At 39.9% G+C, this 24882-nt stretch overlaps 1 protein-coding gene across 1 annotated transcript in view; it reads left to right on the top strand.

The window, feature by feature from the left end:
- The first annotated feature begins 612 nt into the window (after positions 1-612).
- Positions 613-24882, top strand: part of lrmda (leucine rich melanocyte differentiation associated) — a 190470-nt gene continuing 166200 nt past the window's right edge. The window contains exons 1-2 of the mRNA XM_029449994.1: positions 613-847; positions 1404-1504. Of these exons, the coding sequence (XP_029305854.1) occupies positions 806-847; positions 1404-1504 (143 nt within the window). The 5' untranslated portion in view covers positions 613-805. The remainder of the gene's footprint in view (positions 848-1403; positions 1505-24882) is intronic.

Here is a 24882-nt window from a genome sequence, read left to right as displayed (position 1 = left end):
TACAAAACTGTTTAGTGACGCTTCACATCCTCCTCAATCCATTTCCACATTATGTACACATTATATGAATCATTTTGTCATATGGGTGTCTATATTGGAGTTTTAGTATGTTTGTCTATTCTATACCCACAACATTTATTGCATGTCTGTCCGTCCTCAGTCGATCTTCCTGATGTTTCTTCCATTTTTATTCCCATTAAATGGTTTGGGGAATTTTGGAACAGAGGGTGTTCTGTGCTGTGCAGATTGTAAAATTGGCAAATTGTTTGATTGATTTGTGATATTGGGCTATATAAATAAAAATGGCTTGACTTAGCATTGAATTAAATTTTAATGGACTCTTGAATCAAATTTTAAGCCATGATATGGGAGATTTTTATAACATCTCTTGGTACATGGTATAGTCACTACAAACAGGTAGGCTATTACTGATGCTTTTCAACAGGTGCTGATGTTCTTTTTTTCTATTAAAGCAGTATAATTGTTAACATGTAAATAAAGGTACATGCTTTTAGGCTACTGTTCTTTCATCAGGAGAAGGGTCAGCACTCAGATTTGATCCGTAACAAACACTGTGCCCGCATGCTTCCGCACAACGGCAGGTCAGCTGATTGAAACGGCACGCGGAAACTGTAAAGTCAATTTCGAAGCTCTCCAAAGTAGCCGGGCTATATCCACAAACACCACTTTTTTTTGTTTTTAATGTTGACAGCAGCGGGGTTTGTACCGTGAGCAGGACCTTGGATATCAAGTCAGATAGCGTATCTTAACACAGTCACCGAGCTGTCACCCTCAGGAGAAAGTTATGGCACATAACGAGTCGTTGGTCGCTTTGAATGGGACTCAAGTAAGTTGGTGTCGGGAAATGTTTCTGTCGGACTTTGTCCTATTGCGATATTTCGGCGATACGTTATCACGTTATGTTTAAATAGTGGAGTTTACCAGTGTTAAATGTATACGTGGGCTTGTTTAGTTCTTCTACCTCACCAGTGTCATGTGACACAGTGTAGCTTACGTGACCGTGACTTTCAGTTTTGCAGTTCCTCCTACAACTGCCCTGGAAAGAATAATGCCTCCAAGTTGTAGCACTATCATGTCATAAAGTGTACTTAGAGCAGGGTGGTATGTTTTAAACTGTTAGGGTATTTAGCAGTGTGTACAATGATAATTGGAAAGCTTCTACTAAAGTATTATAACTTTGCAAAATGTATGTCATGGCTTTAGTCACACACATTTACCCCTACGTCCTCACTGTGGGGTTAACTGCTGCATCATAGTATCATTATTTATCATTCAAAATCATTATTGTTTTAAAGGGATATCAAACAATATTATTTTGCTGTGCAATTGTATTACTTCTACTTATCTCACACACAGCCTATCTCTCTGTTTTATTTATAAAGATTTCCTACATCGGCCATGACTGCAAGGAAATCCCAAACTTCCTTGGAGACACATATGGCCAGTTTGCAAGAAGGTTGGATCTAAGCTTCAATCAGCTCAGGTAAATGACAGATGTGACAAACATGTAACCACCTGGATGCATATGCTGTCTGTCTGTCTCACGGTTTGTTACTTGGAGACATGCATCCTTACATCAGGTGCACTAGACTGTGTGTCGTCGGTCTATAGGTGGTCAGAGTGTCTCACTGAATGAGTGTTATAGCTGTGCCACGCTGGGGCAGGATAAAAGGCGTGATCGATAAATGTGACATGCTAATTCGGGGGCAAATAGAAGAAAAGATTTCTCTGTCAGGACATGAAGGAACACCTCATGGCAGCTGCTTCAGAGGGGGCTGCCATTTCAACAGCAGGACTAGCACAGTTGATCTGGCAAGTAAAAGAAAGGAGATGATGGTTATAAGGTGCTCTTGTTTCTGAACCTTTTTCATGACTGTCAGGCTATGAAGCACTCTCAATAGAGGTGCTTTTTTGTTTATTTGTTTTGTCTTGAGGCGCCGTTGAAAATGTGGAGTCCTCAATTTAACAGATTTATTTTGTGTCATGCTGCAAAATCTCCAATTTACACACAGCGTTCAGACCAGCTGGAAAAATATGTTTTGAGTCGATAGATAAATTAATGAATGAACCCACTGTTGAAGCGCCTTTGAGCAAGGCACTGTGAATGTGTGTAGTGACAGTGATATAGATGTTACTGGGTAAAAAAAACACATCACTCCCAGGAAACGTATAACCTGTGATCTACTGACCTACATTTCGCTGTATTTATGTGTGCACACAGTTTTGCTTGTATGGCGCTTACCTTTACAAAAGGCATTGTCCCTCCCAATCGTTGTAAATGTGCTACAATGGGAGATTATTCTGACTCTTTCAATGGTTGTTGAGTTTGAAGGCTGCGCTTGGTGTTTGCATAAATATCGTAAAAAAAAAACAAGTTGAAAAAGTGAAAATTAAAGAGATTTTTTTTTTAACTTTTCCCCTCTTTTATCTTGTGTACATACTTTGGTCAAACTTGACTCATGTCTCATTGCAGATTTTTTGTTATGCTGTGTCCAGCAGGGTCACCTTGTTCCCAATCCATTGAGTAAAATGTCATCATAACAAACAGACATGATAGCCAGATGACATGACAGCTTTATTGTTGTTTTGAACATTTTACTCGTCGTGCAGGTATATTTATTGCATTTACAACATTTTGGTCTGCACAACCTTTTGTCAATTGTATGGCACCATAAACATGTGGTCAGTAGTTACCCTGCATCTATGTGTGGCTTATATAAGGAACTGTTGTGATGCTTGTTCATAAACCTGATGAAAGTCATATAGACTGACAGTGTTTTGACATTTTTATTGGTCATGCTGCCCTCCGACACACAAATTCAGGTGTTCGGATATATGTTTCACTTCAAGCTCTGCAATAAAAAAACAAACATTTGCTGAAATGTTCCTTCTCATTGCTAACTTGCAGTAACTAGTAGACTTTCGAGTAATCTTTATTTGTTTAACACAGAATGATGGCCATCAGATCATTACTGTCATGCGCATGGTACAACATACTTAAGGAAGTCAAACAGTAGACGTCTTGGCATTACCTCAGAGGAAGTGATGTTATGTCTTGTAAACAGCTTTATGGAATCCGACTGAAACAACCCTTATGTGTGTTGCTTCCAGCGAGATCAAGGCCGGTATTATGTTCCTCGCCTTTGAACCCATCACATTAAGGACTTGATGTTTACAATCAAATATTTATGACTCAAATATTACTAATTCATTATTAATTTTCAGTTTGGCTAATCTCAGATGTCAGATATCGTTACCAAACTTCAAAGGGTGGTGTGGGCAGAGAAGCGGTGCAGAAGCAATGAAGTGCTGCTCAAACCATTTGGGGCTCATATCAGTGGACTATTGACTGATGGTTTGCTAGTGGGCAAAATGACGTGTTACATAGTGCTTCATATTGTTTTCCGATAGATAGTGTGTTTAAATGGCTAACATTGCAAGCTAACGTTCACTCCCATCGTGAGCACAGCGTGAACACCATGTCTCTATCCATAGCGAGACATTTTGCATTACTGACCTGCTAGGGTGGTTATGCAAGCCTTTGCACCGTACACACACTCACATTACAGACCTACAGATCCACTTTTAAATGTGTTCTCTGTTGCGATGGGTGTCTGTGGGTGCTCACATGACAACATTGGGAGGTCATGGGTGGGTTGAGCTGTGAAATTCAATAAGCTGCTCAACATGTGATCAAGTTTTATGCTAACTAAGAAATAGCAACCCACTCAGAAGTTTTGATCCCCATAAGAATGAACCTAATAGACAGAGGCCCCTGATTTACAGCTTAATGGTGAAAAACTTGTCACCTTTATAATTGTTTTTACACAATGTCTTGATAAAAACAGTTGGCTAGTAAATGTCACATTTAAGCAGACATAGCTTATTATGGCTTGACTAAATGTAAAGGTACACTTTCGCCCTTGTCGTAAAGAAATGAACCATCCACATATTAAATTAGTGTAACATTATGGTACTTTATATTTTCACCTGACACTGTACTTTAAAGCCATTATAGCCAGATACTGATGATCATGCTCCCTATGGAGTCCTAAGAAAAGATGACATTTAGGCTAAGCTTCATTGGAATATACGATTGTCCAGAATCACAGATTACATTAAACCTCATTTCAGAATATTATATAATTATTTATCTCCTAGCTTCTACATTCAGGAATCTACTATGTGACATACACGTCAGATACTAGAGGCATTTGTGTATCGACACTGTGACCTTGTTTCGGTGTCGGCTCAAGCAAACCAGGTGTAAACAGATGCACATGTTGTTGAGACTTGGTGGACTGCCTTCAGCGTCGTGCACTTCTTCATGCTGCTTGACTCAAATCGAGAGCGAGACATTGCCAGAGTTTGTTGTAGCTAATATGCTTATTTCTGTCAGCTCAATTGACAACACTCATCCAGCAAACTGACAATGAGTCACAATGAGAAGAAATGTACTGGCACCACCTTTAACTGAGTCCTGTGTGCTTTTGTGTGTGTTGCACATGTGTTTGTGTGTATGCTTCGTGCATGTTTGCTTGCATGCAGTGTTTGTGCATCTGTCTCTGTGAGCATAACTGTGAGTGGCTGGGCAGGTAATGGCAGGATGAAATTATGGGAGCGGGCTGTCACACCCACACCTCTCCCTCTGTGTGCTGCAGTGTCAGCCTGTCTCATCAATGTGTTGAGAAGTGTGGCTCACAGTGAGATTTCTGTCTCGGGACGGGCTTGGATAGTATTGTGTCGTCCACTTTGTTCCAGGTCAGGTGTGTACACAATGCAATGAGTGGGCATGTGCTGTGTTGACATGACTCCTCTCTGGTGACTGGGGTGCACTTTGGGTGCCTGCCTCTGTTATATGCAGTGTCTCCACCCTGGACACATGAGGTTTGAGGAGGACACATGTCAGCGAGTCACAGGATGAATCCTAATGTTGTTATAACAGTGACAACCTTTCTTCTCAGGTGTGACATGGCATCCCGATAAACAAATCACATTTGTGCAATGGCAGCTTTTGTGAAACCTTAAACCTAAGCTGAAAGTGTAGCCTGCTCTATTTTACTTAGATCTGTTTTAGCGAGTTAGATCTGCCCATCACTTGTCCTCTCACAACATGTGATACCGATTACTGCACATGTGATGTTAAATTGCACGTAAAATGTTACACACGACTGTCAAATATTTGCTATAGTTGATCATGATGTTGGTCATTCCAGTTGGTCAAATCTGTCAAACAAATGCTATCCACAGCAGAACTTGATTTAAAGTATGGTGCTTAAAATGTACACTAAAATGGAAACATATGTACAAACCATTACAATACAAAAGGATTACAATAATAACCACTTTTAGCATATTCAGTTTGTATTGATTCAACATTATGATAAAGGTATTTCTAATATTCTGTTCACTGTGGTAAAATATTGGAGAAATAATTCTGAAAGGTCTAGACCAAAATCAAGGTTAAAGTTAAATCCTGTATGTGATTGGGTTATTCTTAGTGGTATCCCAGTTTCATCTAAGGTAAGACTCCAAGACAAATTAGATGAATATGCTCTGAAATGTTAATGCAATCACTCTAAGCAACCATTGACCCATTCAGAGAAAATGTACCAGTTGTTAACAGGGAATGCAGTTAACCTGTAGCACTGGTACTTGACTCTCTCCTCCATCATTGGGAGCATTCTCCTGCAGTGGTTGACCTTTATACTGTCTACTGTCAGACCGGGCAAATTTAACCCATCTTGTTAGTAACATGAATAATGCTTTTAAAGTCGAGCCTTAATTAGCATGCGTATCATCCTGCTATGCTGTCTTTTCACCCAGTGTCTTACAGTTGAAGTGATGCATTTAAATACATTCTCTTACTGTAGACGTGGTCAGATCTTGACCGAGTTGATACACAATTGGAGCAAGGCAGCTGTCTTTACATTTCTGACCACGTAGAACTTTAATTCATTTATACTTATAAGAAGCGTGTAGCAGATGAACTCCTAACATTAGACTTTTAAGTTGAAATTCAGCCTGCCACTAAGAAAGAGGGCTCCATATTGGACTTTTGCATTGCAGATTAACCTCAGCTACCTGTGTATGTGTGTGTACAGTATGTGTGTGCCTGTGTGTGGTGTGTGTGTGTGTCTGAGGGGGTATGTGTTCACCCGGGCTATGTTGGTGATGGCAGGCGTTTTGCATTTTAATGACAAATCAAGTATGCTAACTCGCGTTTTAAAACGAAAGTGCTCTAAATGTCGCCTGGCTGTCAAAATGAGATGTAAGTAGTCTGATGAAAAGAGAACAAAGAAGACAAAGTAGGGAGGCCCGGTACACTGAGAAATGAAATAAAACCTTGTATGGCCTGTCAGCTGTGTCGTTTTATATTCATATCTAAAGAACATTATAGTATTACTCCGCCGCTCATGCCTCACTCATCTGTCTCTCTTAATTCGTCACAGGCACCGCTCTGTCTTTCAAGTTGCTGTATGTCAACACGGGAAGGGGCCTGTTAATTGACAAATGAGTGTCACAGACATCAAGTGCTCCTTTTCTATCCAAGCTAGGTAGACTCTGGTTGTTTGATGGTGAGGGGAGGGGAGGGGGCGGGGGGTCTGTTATTGGCAGAAGCCCAGTAAGAGGCATTAGACCAGTCCTAGAATGAGAAGTGACAACGGCAAGAGAGCCTGTCATTGTCTTGCCTAAGTGTTCAATCTTCAGAGATGCCGGTATGCAGATAAAGTGTCAGTTAGGAGGAGAGCAGATGAAACATTGGCAGTATGAAGTCTTCAAATCACTTAACAGGGAGCGTAGAGTGTGTGTGTGTGTCTGGTAATAGTGGTGGCGTACTCTGTTCTGCTCAGCGAATATATTCCATATCCGATCTATCAGGCCTGTTTAGGCCAATATCGTGGGATAACCTGATCTGTTTCTCATAAATTAAGGACGATGCAAAGCTCTCCCAGCCCTAAGAGATTTAAACCAGAGAGATGAGATGGACAGGGTCTGGCAGGATATAAGTTATTCATATCAAGGACATTGATATTATTTTTTTTATCATTCCATATTGGTGGAAAAAAACCAACCTTTTTAATTTTCATTGGGATGTTTTTTCTAAATGATGTACTACTACTCCTGGGAAAGTGGTGGGATGGCATAGAGCTAAGGATGTTATGCTTAATGGATGGCTTGTCTTGTTCCTCCATCTCTCCAATTTGAGGTTATATCAGAATTTTGTTTTATGTGATTGCTGGAAACACTTTTCTCGCTGTTGTGGAGATGGTTAAAACAGTGCCAACAGAGAGCCTGAGTCACAGATTCCTTTGCTGAAGAAATGAAGAGTAATTCTTTCTATTAATCAAAATAACATGTGTGGTATCTGATGAATCAAGACTTTGAAATTAAATTATATTTTTGGAGAGTTTGTTCTAATGTCTTTGGGTAGATCTGTAAAAGGTTACATTTTTTTCTTTGACAAAATGGACAACCTGTAAATGATTGAAAGCTCTTCCACAAATTGCAACCAAACCACAATGATGTGGCCTTCATTACGTCCATTGTTTTGTTTTTGTGTTTTCTGTGTCCAGCAATGCATTTTCACTCTTAATTTTAATTTGCCTTAATAACAAATTTGCCCCAAGGGCAGAAGATGTTTGCAGATGGACTGCATATTTTATCCTGCCTAATGGATCTCATGAAATGTGGTATATGCTCTCAGGCCAAGCATTCATTAAGATCTAGTGTTTGATTTATCCCAGTACATCTGGCCTTGTGTTTGACTCTTGCTGCAAGAATCAATAAAAAACACATTTTGAACACACTGGATAGACTGAATTAGATATATAGCCAGTAAAGTCTTTCTTTTCAATGGAAATGAAAGTATTCATGTAGGTTTTAAAAGGAAACCCCACTCTCACATCCAGCATTATTTACCTTGGTGAGTAAATGAATACGCTAATGAGTAACGAGTAATCGCACAATCAAGGTCTTGTTGGTTCTCGAGAGGTTGATGTGGTTTCACTCATGGAATAAGTTTTGTAAGTGAAAAATATTTTCTTACTTCTGCCAGGCTTCAACTTTAAGGAAGTCGCAAAAATATTACCATGGCAACAAACTATCCTGTGACACTGTGCAACAATCTTTGAAGTTACCCAAAGCATTGCAGAAGTATACATGTGTGCAACAGTGAGATACAAACATCCACTCTCTTAAGAGACAGCTGTGAAGTTTCACGCAACCAAGAATAAAGATAAACTTGGTAGACTCTTGTCTGTGTTTGCAGATATTTAGTGAACTGAACAAATTCATTGCAATAGTATGATGCAAAAATCTGTTTCGCAATGTCAACAAATTCAGTGAGAAGACCAAAACCAACAACAACCAACAAACAACGTTTCTACTTTCCAACTTCCCTACCCTGTCTCTCGCACACAGTCCCAAACCCAGACTGACAATGTCAATCTTTAAAAGTGGGTCACAGATATATAGCTTCATCTTTCAAAAAGTCTTTTGTGATTTCATAAAACAGCTGGGCACTGTAGTTTTAAGCAAATGGTACCAAACCCCAAATTAGACGATGCGTTTGTTGGGGACTATGTTCCAACGGCGGGTGACACATTTGGTGCTGTAGTGAGATCTACAGTGCCCATGTTAATCATAATGAAAGAACATGTCACCCACTGCAACAGTGGGGCACATTGATGTGTTTTTAATATTTCTTTGGACAACATTGTAGGTCTACGGGACAAGGGGAATAAGCTATATCAGGGTTTGGCTGCAAAAGTCGAGCAGCTAGTCTATCAACTTCACATTTCCTTTACCCTCAGTATAACTTGTATAGTATAAATCTTTATCTCTCTGTTAAAACACAACAAAAGTCCACTGATGGCTGGTGAACCATCTGTTAATCACTGTCAGGAGCTGCTATCAGCATTCTAGGGCAATTCACGTCCTCCTCTCTTCCTCAATATAGGGCCATCTTGTGGTTTTGGATTCTGAATGGAATGGAACATCTTTATGTTCCTTTTGTTCACATTATATATACTGGGCAGCGATGCCATTCCTTTTATGACTGCGTCACATTTTTTATTGTATATCCCAAGACGGATGGCGTGCCACTGACACAGAGATTTACAAGCCTTCAGCTTGCAGTGGCAGAGCTTTAGAAGGGTCTGCTGACATCTAGCCAACACTTTGGAGGAGGAGAATAAAAGCTGACATTTTATTGGCTCTAAGAGAGAGAGAGAAAGAAGAGTTTTTTTGAGGGGGGGGGGGGGGGGGGGGGGGGAATGCAGGGAGGTAGGGAGAGAGGAAAGAAAGGAAAAGAGATTCTGTTTCTCTACTTTATATTTTTTTTCAGCACTGCCAGCTGTCACAGGGACTTTGCTAAAAAGAGGGGATTTATTGAGTATTATTTAGAAACTTGTCAGTGGTAATGACTACAGCTATGATTTCAATTATCACCCACTAAATGTAGCTTAATTCACTGCATTGCTGGCCATAATGAGCCACCCTGACATCATTTTTCAAAAATTCGATACCGTGCTATTTTAATATTTTATGTTGACCACCGATTTCATTTTCCTCCTTGGTGCTTGGCATGTGGCAAGGTCCCACTCCCTCATGTGCTGTTGGATAGTCAGAGCTATTGAGTTCAAAGCTGTCCCAGGGATATATTTTTTCCATTGACAGAAATCCAATTAGTTTTAGTACACAGTCTGGCTGAATAAAAAGGGTCTTAAAATCTACAATATGTTTCCTTAGCGTTTTAGCAGAGTGCAAAGCCAGTGATGGATCTTTATGATTTGACCTGATGGGGCCCAAGTGGACATACTCCCTTTTCTATTTTGGCAAGTGAAAAACAAACCATCCATATGTCTTACTCATTTTGATCGGCATAGCAGAGTCTTTTGATATTGCGTAAACATCCACTGTACAGTGCGCGCACTGGCTAAGATTTTGACTCTTGTACATATTTAAACACTTATTAAATACTTTTCAACTACTACACACATTCTGCCGAAACACCATGTAAATATGAGAGGGGGGGAAAAAGTCAGATGTATAATTCAGTAGTGACATGTTTAGTAATTTTTTACTGGGGAGAGTTAATGTGTACTCAGGTTTTGACATGAGGGTGTGCATTTTTAAGCAAGCATTAAAAGGGAGATGATTAGGACTGACACTCAGCTGTCAATAACAAGCTTGATGCTTGAAGTTAATAATGTTGGTGAATTTTGATATTGTAAAGCTGCTTTCCCTTCTTCAATCCTCTCCCTCTGCCGTACTGGTTTTAAAGTACGTAATACATAAAAAAGTCATTCAGGATACACGCCAGCGATTAGGACCTCTCCGTATGAGCGTTTTCCCAATTAAGAAAAAAAAGGAAAGAGGGCACCGACTTATGTTTGAGACACAACCTGCGTCTCTTTTAGCCCATAACTCAAGCACTGTTTATGTTCACCCCATCACACTTAGCCATCTCCCAGATTGATGATGTAAGCAACTGGAAGGCATGGAACATATTAGAACAGAGCATGGAGAGGGGCAGCCATACTTCTACTTCCCTTGGCTGGTTCCCAAATGGAAAAAAGGGAGAAAAAAAAAAAAAAAAAAAGGTTTGGAGCCCGTGTTGGAAGAGGAACAAAGGAGCTTCCTTTGGTTTGGTCCAGGCAGTTTTGGTCGCTTCATGGCTTTCAATCTCACACAGCCTTTTTCTAAAAGGCCCAGGGGTGAAAAGTGAAGACAGATACACGGGTGTATTCATGCCAAGATTTTAGAGGATGATTGCAGTTCTTGCCGTGTTTTTGAATTTTAGGAGATGATTTTTTTAAGAGGGCTGCATGATAAATGTTGTCAGTTGATGAATAAATCCTATGACCATAAAATGCAGTTGGAAGCTGGTATTAGAGATAACAGCTCTTGAAGGCCTCATGATTATTAAAATAATTTGCCGTTACATCTCGGTGAAGACGTGGGAATAATATAATATATTTTTTTAACCTCTATGATTTGAGTCAGGTTTAATCACGGTTTGCCACTTTTGAAGTGATATACTACTGCACACGTGGGCCATTTGATTTGCTTGCTCTGCAATTTCAGGCCCCTAACGGCCTTCGTGGGTGAGTCCACGTGTTTTTTCTGCACTCCTGTAGAATGCTTAAACCATCTCTGGGCCTGGACAGCTGTGCCACATTCTCAACACAGCTGTAACTCATTTCCTGTTTCTATTTCAGATAAACTTACTCACATCTTTCACAGCTTTCACTTATAAAATACACTGACTGTCCTTCCAAACCGCCATCCCAAGAACTTGATATTGGTCAGACAGGATCATTTGTGGGAGATAACGGCCCGTGTGCTCTCACCCGGCTGCACTCTTGTTCTACCCTTTCCTCTATTATATTTAACTTGTTTATAGTCTACATTCGCTTGTTCCATTTGCAAAGCATGAAGAATAAGTTTAGAAAACTGTAGTTGGGAATGAGCTCAGAAATCAAGGGCGAACTATGTTTTTTTTTTTGAGGCTACATCTGACATCCATCAGCATGGAAATATGTTTTAATGGTCAGGCAGGCTGCAAGACATCACTAAGCTGTTGCCTCACTTTTCCACCCAGGGACATATTGAGATAAGAAACAGTGACAGCATGTTTCAGGTCCGTGCTGCTGACACGTCTGTGCTGGAAAACTACAAGGAATAACCCTTCCATTTTGGGGCCAGCTGTCTGTGTAGTACAGTATTCTTATTCTCTGTTTTCCCTCATAAAACACTGTCTCTCCATTAGATAAATGAATTGACTCAAATCATAGTGATTCTACTGTGAGCTGCTGAATCCACCATTAGCTGACAGTATGATTGTGAACAACAGACCAAACAGCCTTCTGATCCTCTCTGTCTGTCCAGACATTTGGTGATGTTTAAGAGTTTCTCCCCAGTGATAGTGGTGAGATAGCTTTTGCACCGTGGGCACTGTAGAGTTTCTTTATTTTCTCCTCTGTCTGGATCTCGGGCCCCTGGGTCCTCCAAAGCTCAGAACATGTCTGTACTCAGATGTTTCAAAAAACACCAAACAGCAGAGGAAGAGGAGCAGAAGGAGGAGGCAGAGGAGGAGGAAGAAGAAGGGATAAAGGGAAAGACGAAGGGAAATGGGAGGAGGGTAAGGAATCCTCATAGGGACGGAGTGTATGTACAAGCAGACCAGCCAGAGAGGCCCAACAGGGTCTGTAGACTTGTGATCTGAGGGCCGTTTGTGTGTCAGTCAGATCAAAGTCTTTTGAAGAGAAGGCGAAATCCCTTTACCTTCTCTGACTATAGCAACCCTTATTGCCAGCAAGGTAAAAGGAAGGGGAATGATAACAGAAGGATACTGTGAGATGCTTCAACTTGTGATGGTTTTCATTGTTTACGTTTCACTTCAAGTAAAACACACATCTGTCCTCAGACACTTTTATTCATACAGCTTCAGGCTTGTTGTTTTGGGTAGTATTAAATGTATACATATACTGTATACATGCATTTATCTATTTCTTGTCAATAATTATTACCACATTAATTCCAAGGCATGGGGATACACACTCGCTGTAAACAAACACGACTATTGCCAATGAGCATGTGCTGCATTTCAATGGATTAGTGCCTTAGTATATTAAAGAATAATATACTTAAAGACGGCTGCTGTTTTCATAGTTTGTAAATCATTTCTTTTTACAGGTGAAAGGATGCCCCAACCGTGAGCTAGAGGAGATGAGAGTTCTTTAAATGAGAGCAAGAGATTCAGGGGTTGGCCTACATTTTGAGAAACCATATCCATAACACATTCATTGTCACAGATATTGTTGCTTTCAACATTTTTAACCTATGGATTCATCCCAGCTTTAATAACACAGCTTAAGCATCTTTCTTTTTTTAAGAAAACTGTGCTTGTATGGAAACATGTATTTTGTTACGTGGCAACAGATTGCTTTAAACTTATTTCTACTTGCTTTTATGTTTTCACACAACTAAAATATTGTTGTTTTTCCTCCATTCACAGTAAATAAGTTTCACTTAAAATGAGATCATCTTAAAAAATATGAAGGTGCAATTGGAAACTTAATAAAAAATGTGGACTTTCTTTGTATTTTGGTTAAATAAAAGGCTTACATTTGAAGCATTTTAATGTTTTCATTATGAATTTCTTCAGTTGTGGTGGCGTTACACACCTGTTAGCGGCCGTGGAGGGAATGTTCTATATTTTTAGTTGTTATGTGATTGGCCCAAAGGGGACCTGCTTCATATGTTTACATATGAACCATTTGGTTACATATAGCCAATTTAATTTAGACGTTTTCTTATTTAGCACTTTTTATATCATAGTACCCGCGTAACTTTTTTTCTCTGCATATTGTGACTTCAAATGATAGTTAATTGTATGAAAAAAAACAAGTAATTAGTAGGTGACAGTGTTGATACACAATCATCTTACAGTCAGGCATTTCTTAACGGCCTAGAGACAAATGCTGGCTTTGTTTGCAATTAGATCATCCAGCCTGTTGTCACCACACCGCCTGACAAGGAACAGCATGGTCGCTGTCTTTTGCAGACATGTATGGCTATATTTGAGTACATGCTGTATCCTTATTGACCTTTTATTATGATTTCAGAATGGTGTGAGTGTGGGAGCACGTGTTCTTGTCAGCTTGATCTTATCGGCTGAACACCTCCCTGTCAATCTTAATTGGCTACTGACGAGGCCATGAGACAATTTAAGTAATTAAACCAAGTCTAATGGTTAAATACATCTAATTAACACTACATATTAATCTGTAGCATTAACTATTATAGATATATAGTGGTAGCCATGTGGGGCTACATCAAAGCGGGGCTGCAACTGCGAAGGTAATCATCAGAACCAAGATGAATATACAGTAGTCCTATAAATATGCACAGCTGTTCCTTACACAGAGTGCCAGACAGTCCGTCACTCATACTCACCCCCTCATGCTGCGAACGTGTAGTGAGTGTATCTTTCCATGGGCCCGGCTGTTTAAATTAATTATTAGTTTTATAGCGAACCCTGAGGCCTTGCACAGGCAGCTAATCCCTGTAGAGGGCTAATCCGACCCCGCGTTACAGAAAATCAATGCTGGTCTTTGGTGTTGGCATGCCATCAGGGCACGGGGACACATGTCAGACAGGCCTCCTGATTTTTTCATGAGGTGTGTTTTTGAAGTGGTAGAGCCAGTGGAGGATGCTCGGGGTACCTAGAATTGAAAAGAATATCCGGAAGCAGAACAAAAAAAAGGCTTGTGTGACCAAGTGTGTTGTTTTTGTGCATTATTGTAGCTGAAAATAGATCTTGGAGAACTCATGCTCTCACAAATATGAGTGTATATATATATATATATATATATATATATATATATATATATATTAACAACTGCAAAAAGAAAGCTTAGAATATATAATACTTGTCATTCAAACAATGATATTAATAGGCCCTAATAAAAAGAGCCTATAACTGAATGTTGCATATTTTCAAAGCATAATAACACTGCAATATATTCTATCTGTATCGTGCAGTGGTCGTATCTGTTGCTCATTATCTTCTGGATGTTGGATAGTCTGTTTTAGTAGAACCATGAATGACCCTCTGGCAAGCTATCTGATGATGGATGTGTATGTGGTAGATGAGTGTCCTGCAGTCATCAAGGATTTGAAGGGATTTTGTATGCAGTGACTGACTGCAGATCAAGTAGTTTGAGTTATGTCATGCTTGCTATTTTCACTGGTTTTGGTGTCTGAGGATCGGTGCCAGTTGAGTCTGGAGTTGTAAACATCAGACTATGCTCTTAGCCTGATAATTTGATGAAAGGAAGGGATTGGAACAGTCATTTTGAAAATGTCAAATTGTCTCTTTTTAGTAATAAATCTTTTTTTTATGACCCAAGATGAGAACATCCTATTTTGTCCTGGCAATGATACAGACAGTCTGTGTTTTGAGATCAGTTTAATATCTTGTCAGATTTGATACATTGTCAAAATTGAAACCACTATCAATTTTCTTTTACTTTGTCAGGGTTTAATACCATGCAGAGAAAATATGAATATTTCCTCATTCCTCAGTCTCATTTCATATTCTCAACTGTCTGTCAGTAATTGGAACGAGAGAGAGAGAGAGATGATCTGACCCAGTCCCCTACTTTTTTGCACCTCTCATTCTGCCTATTAGTTTTGGATTACCAGCTTTCTCTCTCTCTCTCTCACCAAGACTGGCAGCTGAAGATAATAGCTTTCATAATGTGTGGAGTCTCATTCCAAGCTCTTCTGTGTTTCTCTTTATGGGGGAACAAAAAAAATGTCGAGCCCAGTCAGTCTAGTCATTTCCTCTATTGGGAGATTAATGAGAGGAACAGTGCTGTCTCAAGCCTTTTGTGACAGGCTTCAAAGTCTGTGCACAGGAGGACCCGTGTCTGTTCGTCTGTACAGTTCACACGGGCAGCCAGTCATTTGCGTCTACGCTGTGAAAGTTAATTCGGCTAGCTCACGATCAAAACTCTATGCTACATTATATCATCATTTGTTTTCCCGTTTTTGCATAACGCTGATGACGTGATGTGGATGAGAGCTCGTTCTGGATGTTGTAAACACTTAAATCACCTGCTGAATGAGTTGACTACCACAACAGCTGACCGAGACCTAGATATAAATATTGTTTGACGCGAGTTTGACTTCATGAAGTGAAACCTTTGTGGACTGACTGGCTCGAGTCGGGGCTGGCACGACTGAGGAAATGACGTCGATATAAACATCTTGTGTCTAGTCATGAGACCTGTGGTGTAGAGACGGGTACATTCCTCTTCTTATCTAGAGTACAAGGAGGCATTCATAGTCGGGGGGGATTTAATATTGTGACTTCTGCTCATCACTCAATCATTGGATATACTGTCAATGCATTTCAATACTGCTTCTCACTTCAGATATTTAAATTCTTCTTCTCATGTCATGTCAACAATGGATCTTACCATATAGAGACCAGAACTAAGTTCACATGTAGGAGTAGAATCAAACCTAGAAACGCAGACACTGCGGAATAAATTCATTTAAAGTACATTGATTTAATTGTTTATTGGTCAAATTCATATTGTACACATATTTCCTACATTAACATATGAAAAAAAAGGTGGTATATAATATGTATATAACACCAGGTATATAATATGGGAATGGAGTGAAGATTAATAATGCAACCTCAGCAGGACCTCTATATGTATGTATGTATGTATCATGAAGCCCCATAACTATACATTTAACTACAAATGAAATTCTGCTGATACAACTCCATGCACTCTATTAAATACCAGTAAAAACTCTCTTCTGATAGTAAGAACTGTGTCATTTCTTTCTTATCAGATGACTGACACAGCAAACAAAGTCAAACAATCCTCATAACTGTCACAGACTTTCCCCTGAGATTTTCCTTTACAGTAAGGTTGACTCTGCATGCGGCTTCACTTGTAGTCTTACATCTTAAGCACAACCGAACATGCTGTAGGCTAATTATTCAAGCCATAGTTTCCTATTTTAAGTCTATGATGAATTGCTCCAAATAATGTTGGACTTAGATAAAGACTTGTATATTAATTGCAATTTCAAAACTGTGTTTTCTTCAGTCCATTATTACAATCAAGGAAACCATAAAATAAAAAACAATTAATGTTACTGTAGAAAGCATGTAAATGCACAAACCGGCTCTTTTATCATTGCAGGAGTCTTGCTGAGAATTACGTATCTAAATATTACCACAATACATTCCTACCATTCATTCCATTTTTGCTGATCATGTCAGACTTGTTGTAATGGACATTCTCACTTTATGTCTGGACGTCCTCCACAATGGGACAATTGAGAAAGATCTGGATGTCAACCAAACCTCTTGTTTGTTTTGTAGAAATGGTACAAATACCGCATTTTCATCCATAGTACAAGCTTACAATGATTTCCCTGGCACGGTATCATTTCTTTTTTAAAATGTCCCTCATTATTTCTGCTCTATGCTCATCAAAGTCTGAAATAAACAAATTTGACGCTGCGACAGATGTAATGAATTACTCGAAATAATGTCTTTTTAATTAGAATTTTGTTAAAAAAAGTTTTCCTTCTTCACAGGCGGCCGCGTGGTATATTTGCTTGCTTTACATGGCTTTGATTAAAGCTTTTGAGAGAGAGGAGACATTCTTTTGCTTTATGACTCTCTTTGCAAGCTTGGCAGCAGCACTAGCATTTAAATGCCCATTAACAACCTTTTAACTGTCAAGATCTTTTGAAATATGGATATTTGCTTTCCTCACAGGCTTCAGAGCCACCAAAATTACTTTTAATAGCACAAGTGTTGGTATTAATATGTTCCTTCATGAGCAGTAGGCTAGCCGCATGTCATTCTAGTGCAAAAGAGTTTGCCAATGATGTCTGATTAGGAGTGCAAGGGGAGATTAATAGATGTTTCTTCCCCTCATTTGTTATCACTCTTTTAGTGCATTGACTGACTACAGCATGTGATAAATAGAGGGAAGCCTCTGCATTTCCTGAGTGTGACACTATCTATCTACTCGTCAGCCCAGCTCCGTGTTGATGCGATGTCTCTGCTGACAGCACATCCAAAGTCGGCTGCCTAGTCCTGTGCAATTTCAGCTGCCGAGGGGAAGGTGTTTGGGATCTGCATTTTAATCCTGGCCTGTTTAATGTTTGCCCCCTGACAATCTGGGCCAGACATCATTTTAATGGTATGTACAGTGATAAAGCCAATAAAATGTCAGAATGATTGATAATCTGAGCATTATAGCAATATGACTTTCCAGTTCTCCTCTGCGCTCCAATGATGGTTTCCAAATTGAATTCTTTGTGTGCGTGCTTGTGCATGTATGCACGCACACTCACATGGCTTGCATGTGTGCGTCTTTGCTAAACCTTAGGTGAGAAGAAAACAGAAGAAATCGTGTTAGTTTCTATTGAATCACTTTTTAGTGTTTATGCAATACATTATTTCCAAAATAACAAACCATATCGGCTGAATAGATTATCTCTGAATTTTTGTGTCCGCTTACTGCATTTGTCTGGAAAATATGGATTGGAGTGGGGACAATTATAAAGAAGATTACCATATTTCTTCTGTTAAATAAATGATATGAAATCTTGCTTTCCTCTGGGTGTCAGAAGCTGTGAATGTATGAGCCAGACCTCTGAGGCCGCTGCGTGTTTCATATCAACGCTCGCTTATTTTCGTCTACTGGGAATGGATGGGGAGGTTGATGCCGTTCATATCTCTTGACTTCTGAACTCGTCCAAACACCGGCGGACATTGACATGCCGCAGATGCTGGTGAAGCAATCAAATGTTCCAGTTGTATTTTGTCATTCGGCCTTAGTGTTTAACATTCTCTCGTTGTAGAATTTGTAAGCAACATTATAAACAGTAAATGTCCTATTGGTGCTTTTTCCCCCTCAATTTAAACATTAATCTGTCTTTTCATTTAGAGCTGTTCTTTAAAACTGTAGGCTCACCTTGAGTCTTATACATGAGATCAAATAGCTCCGGTTCATTGATTTATTGCTTGCTATTTGCAAACCAATAGCAATTGGTTTGAGATTGACAACACATGTAGGCCTGTAGTGCAGTCAGTGTCTCTGTGGACCTATGAAACAGCTCCTTTTATCTTCAGCAAAGTCAGAGCAGTCTTGCCTCTGACTGGCAGTCATAGAAAGCTCTTTGTTTTATGTAAATGGTGATTGATGACATGTCTGGCGTAGCCTGCAGTTTTTGACAAAAAGTATTGATGGCTGCTCTCAGTAAAGTGTTAGTCCAGGTGACAGAGCAATCCATTTTAAGATGAATGAGAGTGAGAGAGTGAAAGAGAGAGCGAGAGAGGCAGAGAGACTGAAACAGGAAAGTCATCAGCACTTTCAGGAACGAGTTACACGTTTGTAACCCTAGTTCCATAATCACAGGCAAGTGAAATACACACACACACACACACACACACACACACACACACACACACACACACACACTGACCCTCTTGTTAGATCATGTGGGTCATGTGACAATTTTAGCACTAATACCAAGTGCTGTAAGTGAACCACCATCGTACGGCAGTACAACATCAAGTTCTAAATGTATGTTTCAATCACGTTTCAGTCTTAGGTTCAGTTTTAGTCTAGGAAAACAATTATTTAAATCATGACTCATTATTTCCAAGCTTAAAAAATGTGGACGATGTGGCCCAGCCGTTGTACTTTATAATGCAGGTAATCCATTTGAAGTATTTATACAGAAGTGTGCGTTGTAAGTCAAATGTTACTACTGAATTTTACATGGTTCCAACAGGTCTTGAAATCCTTGAAAAAAATCAAGGCCTTGAATTTTTTTGAAAATAGACATAGATGCCCATGGTCATTGAAAGTGCTTGATTACTCTATTTTGTCCATAATATAAATTATTTTGATTTCTTTCTTTCTATGAGCTCCTGTAAAGCCTGCTAGCGCTCATCATAACAAATCCCACTGGTCCTTGCTCAGTGTCTGCATTTCTGGGGATAATTTGGGCCTGGAAAGACTATGAAAAGTCCTTGAATTTGATGTTCAAGAAATAGTGGGAATCCTGCTTTTAGGTTTTGATAAATAAAGAATATATGTTGACTTGTACTAAAAGAAATATTAACCCTTTTTGTATGCCCTTCATTCCCAATACAGATGCGTTTATGTTGATAACTAAAATAGGCCCCTAAGAATATATTCCATTCCACCAGTAAATGAAAAAGCTCTCATGCCTTGTCAAAATATACCTGTCTGTCAGTTAAGAGTAATTTAGTGCCTGTGGGATTTAGAGCATTTACATCCACTGGATTTGTTTGAGTTGGATAATGGGTCCATGATCCTCAGGGGCAACTCCATCCCTTGTACTCCATCTCCTGTCTGACTTTGGGATGATGAATGTGAATTTGCATTTGCTCTTTATGCTTTTAAACTCTACCATAATGTAATTTCCCTAATGGAGCCACTATCAAACAGAAGTTTACTTTTGGATCTATATAGGGAGGAATGTCCAAAGTACGAGCCAGCCGGAAATCAGCCAGTCTGATGAAAACAATAAGTCTGCATATGTGAAGAAAATCTACAATAAAAAGTACTCCAAAAACGGACCTGGTGCTGATGTGTTTCTGACAGAACCAGATTTAAGAGATGCTTCAAGGGGACCTTAACCCATGAAATCACGCTGTCCTGCATCCAGAGCCCCACCCTCTAACTGCTGTATAAATAGATTTTCCTGACAGGGTAATTCATCTCTGGCCATGAAAACATCAGCTTTAAAAGACAGCTCGCTGAGACCCTGCGCTTGTTAGGGGCCAGATCAGCAGCCCAGATGCCTGGGATGTAAACTCATGAAGAGATGATTAATTTATCTGTCATCCCTGACTTTGACAGTTGTTGTAAATTTGACTCTTGCCTCTGCACACGGAAGGGAAGGGAAGGGAGGGGTGGGGGAGAAAGGAGAGACGAGTAAAGATATGGAGAGGAGTGTGTCGAGGGTGGACGGCATTAGCAGTGGAGGGGTAAGGTAGGGGTGAGCATGTGTCAAAAATTTCAAACGTACACTATTGACAAGAGAACTCATTCGCTAGTGGTGTGCACCTGGACTACATCTACAGCCCACCTCTCCAGATGATGTGTTTGAAAAGCTATTGTTAGGAGAATATTTGGCAGTGGTTTTAGCCAACCCTCCCTGCCCCTTTCATCAAAAAGCACCCTTCTTCCATTTTTTTTCTCTACTGTTCATTTCAAGATGGTGGCCACATAAGGCATGCTGGAAAATGAGTAGTGGTGGTGTCAGGGAAGCCATTTGGGGTCTGATGGATGGTAGCAGGCGAACCACAGCGGCCATGTTCTCTGATCTCCCTATGTGCGAGCCATGCCTGGCGCTCTCTGAGAAACTGGAGAAGTTTTTTTTTTTTTTTTTTTTTTTTAAGTTAATGCTGCTGCCAGATACATTGCATTACATTTATCATCCTATCTGTGTCAGTGTTTCAGAAAATAGATGATGAATTGGGATGCATGAAATGTTTATCGTATGAGAAGATGAGCGGCCTTTTGATGAAAAATGGAAAAGGAATTTTGATGACATCATCAAAATCTGGGTTACTGTGGCACAGATAACGCACTGTATATCTAGTATTTAGTAATTGTAATCATAAGTTAATAATTAGTTACTTTCATGTCAAGGTTTTTTGTAGATGTGAGCTGAATCATTTACACAATATTGTCAAAATCACTTAATTGCATGTTTCACACATCAGGAAGTTCCACTGAATAATAACTGTTCAAAAATGTTGTGTCCAACCTCTTTTTTTTTAAGATCCTGGTGCCAGTAAAGCTGGCCTTTTTTTTTGTGATTTATAGCGCTACGGATGTGGATAGTTACAGCCTTCAACGTAGATACAAGACTGATACTTTCAATAAAGAGCCCCCCCGGGCTTTGGGTCTAAGAATCACAACGTCTCCTCTTGGCTTCATTTGACCCTTCTCTCTTTCCGTAGTCTTACCATGAATATCACTGTATTTCCAGCCTTTGAACTGACACACATTACATGCATTTTCTCTGAGCATTTGTGGAGCCTTCACTTTTAAATAGTCCACCTCTTGATTGGATTTGGTGTGTGTCTGATCACCACAAGCTTATACTGTATATGGAGTTTAGCTTTAAAGCGAATCAGTTAAACTTGGTTATAAGTTATCAACACCTCTTTATATGTCCGATTGGACCTAGGTGAAGTGCCAAACATAGCCCAGGAGATCCTGAGCTTTTATTGTGGATTAGCATGCTAATAGGCTTTTGACTTGATTTGGCAGACCTTGCATCCCTCCAGTGAGGGACAGCCTTGGGCCAGGGAGAGGGGTTCTGTATGGGGGTAAGCAGGGAAAAGAGGGAGGGGGAAGAAAAAAAAGGGAAAGCGGGTTAAAAAAAAAGGGGCGTATTACTGGGTGGATGGGGAGTGAGGGGGGTGGGTGGGGGGTTGATGAAGGAGGCTTGGAGAAGTGTTGGAAGATATTGCCAATTAGCATGTGGAAGAAAAAAGGTTCTGACAGGAGAGGTAACCCAGTCATGATAAATATGGTGACTTAGCAGTCTCTCCTCCTCCCCCTTTGTCTGGCAGACCCCACAGCTGTGGATTTAAGAACTCTTTTCACCTAAAAGGAAATCAAAAGATAATCCCAAGTTTGATGTTTGGAGAAACTTTTGAGTCGGAGGGGAAAAGGGGTCACCGGTGTATAGGGCAACGGTTTTAAGCTGTAAACCCTTCACAAAAGGTTGTGACAGAGTGAGTTCCTCCCAATCTCTCTGAATGTATTCGGAAACTTCTGAGCACCTTCTCCGTGCATGACTAAACCTACTGAAGAATAGAGAGATAAGGGAACTCACTGGCTTAAAAGCCAAAGTTTAATTTTCCTACGAAAACAAATATCTGGTATCAATCAAGGCGGTGGAATTGAATCCTCTAACCTGTTCAATGACTGACAATCCTCTCACATAGTTTTGTCAACAACAATTGTTGGTATTGTCGGGGTTTATTCCATCTTATTCCAAGAGGATAACGAAATTGACTGAAGATTTGTCTGGATATACTGTAGAAATACTTGATTCAGCTGATTTCACTTCTTATATATAAATATATATATATATATATATATATATATATATATATATATATATACACAGTTGTTGTTGTTGAGAGTAAGTGAAGCAGAAGACTTTAGTAAGTGAAGTTTGCTGTGCTGTACATTTTCATTGACCCTTTGACAAAGATGAGGGAAACAATGGAGCCGATCAGCCATTTAATCCTTCAAGCATCTTGTCGGGCTTTTCCGCTTTCTATTGTCTCTATCTGGAAGGCTGATTACATATTAACATTTAACCAACACATTAGAATTCTTGTCTTAAGGCATGTGTCCATATAGCGTTTTCCTCTGGCAGAGAAGCGCTTCATCTTTAGTGCTTCATCAAAACAAAAGTGCTCCAGCTGCGCTTGGGTTTTGTTTCTATGACAACAATCTCATGACAACATATCACCATTCTAACCGTCGTTGTATGATAGACTAGCATCACCCCTTTGCTTTTTATTATCTATTTGGGCTACTATCTTTTTGTTTGACATTGTTTCTTCACCCTGAGCACCGACCGGAGGATTTTTTGAAAATGAGCGACAATGACGACAACAGCACCATTTTTAACTAGATGCGCTCAGAGCAGGCCGCGTATGCTCTCTGCTCATTGGGAGCACTTGAAAAAAAAGACACAGGTGCTCAGAAAATAACTATATATGCTCTATGGACACTCAACTTTATGCTGTCAAGGTCTCTCTGGTTTCACTTAGGGACATACTGTACATATAATTCATACGGCATTTAAATTATTTTTTCAAACCATGTAAGATGCACATGTAAAAGTCATCAGTCCAATTTTATCTAGCCAAAGAAAAAAAAAATGGCTTGACCATCTCTTGACCGCCTTTTGGTTTCAAGGACAAAGCTGCAGTACATTAGCTGTCTGTGTGAGGAGATAATACCTGTGCTGATGATGGCAGCTGACCTTGAGGAGCTTAGATGACAATAACCTTGCTATCATCCCTTGATCCCCAGTTCTTCCAGCTAGGTGCATGTGAGTACACTTATGCACCCGCCCATAAACACACACACACACACACACACACACACACACACACACACACACACACACACACACACACACACACACACACACACACACACACACACACACACACACACTGTTTGTGCCATATTTTACTTGCTGAAAGCCACACAGCAAATGACCTTTCCTCCCTTCCCTGACAGTTTCATGCAACTGGCAACTGCAGTATTGCTTTAGAGCACATTTGCTTACCATAAGAATGTAATTTTCAGTGATAAGGTCCTGGAACTTGGCAGGGGCTGTGGGGGGGGAATCTGTCGTTTTGTGCCAAAGCTCCAGTCTTGGATGATCCAGGGTCTTGCCCTGGGGGATGGCTCAGGGCTGAGTGGGCCAAAGTAATGTCATCCTGCGGAAAAATGATTAATCTATCCCGTCTATCCTTTATTCCACAAGGAAGGAAGGATGCACTACAAAATGTAGACGGATAAGTGGCTCAATGGGGCATATGTAAATTTCACTTATATCAAATTAGGCTATTGCTAAATTGCCTCATCATTATAATTTAGGGGTAATTGGAAATGGAGACAAGGTAAATAAACATATTATATATATTTAATTTAGTAAAATAATGTGAAGTAAACAAAAACTATTTTTGTTTTAGTTGCACAGTTGGGCACAAGAGATCTCTGTACCCATTAAGGGGCCGTGTTCAGTACACATAAAGTACCCAGGGTGAATATCAGAGCCCAGAGCCTCACCATAAATACCCAGTTCAGAGCTGTCAGCCAGAACACGTCTTCTCGTAGTCTGTCTTCTCTTTTTCATTTTAATCCACTCATTGTAGGGGGAGTGAGAGAGAGAAACAGATACAGGCAGAGACGGCATGGTATAGTACAGTAACAGATTGGAAAGAGCAAGAAAAGTAGGAGAAAAACATACTCTGAAGTGTGTGTGAATCCATAATAGCACCACTTAATGACACAAACTATCTTCCCTTGATGTCGGAGAGAGGCTAGGCTTCCTTCGAGCCTCAGAGGGCCCTCTGTTACAAAACAGAAGACAGTAGGGCTTTGACAGCTCCAAGTGTCTAGGGCCAGGGAAATAATTGATAGCAGGCTGCCTGCATCCAAGGTCCTTTAGCAGTAATTGCAAGCAGAATCTGACTCTCTGATCTCACCAGTGGTATTGGCT

The sequence above is a fragment of the Cottoperca gobio genome, chromosome 15, assembly GCF_900634415.1.
Source record: "Cottoperca gobio chromosome 15, fCotGob3.1, whole genome shotgun sequence".
In the NCBI taxonomy this organism is placed as follows: Eukaryota; Metazoa; Chordata; class Actinopteri; order Perciformes; family Bovichtidae; genus Cottoperca; species Cottoperca gobio.
Note: the sequence above shows the minus strand (reverse complement) of the source record. Positions and strands in the feature narration are given on the sequence as shown.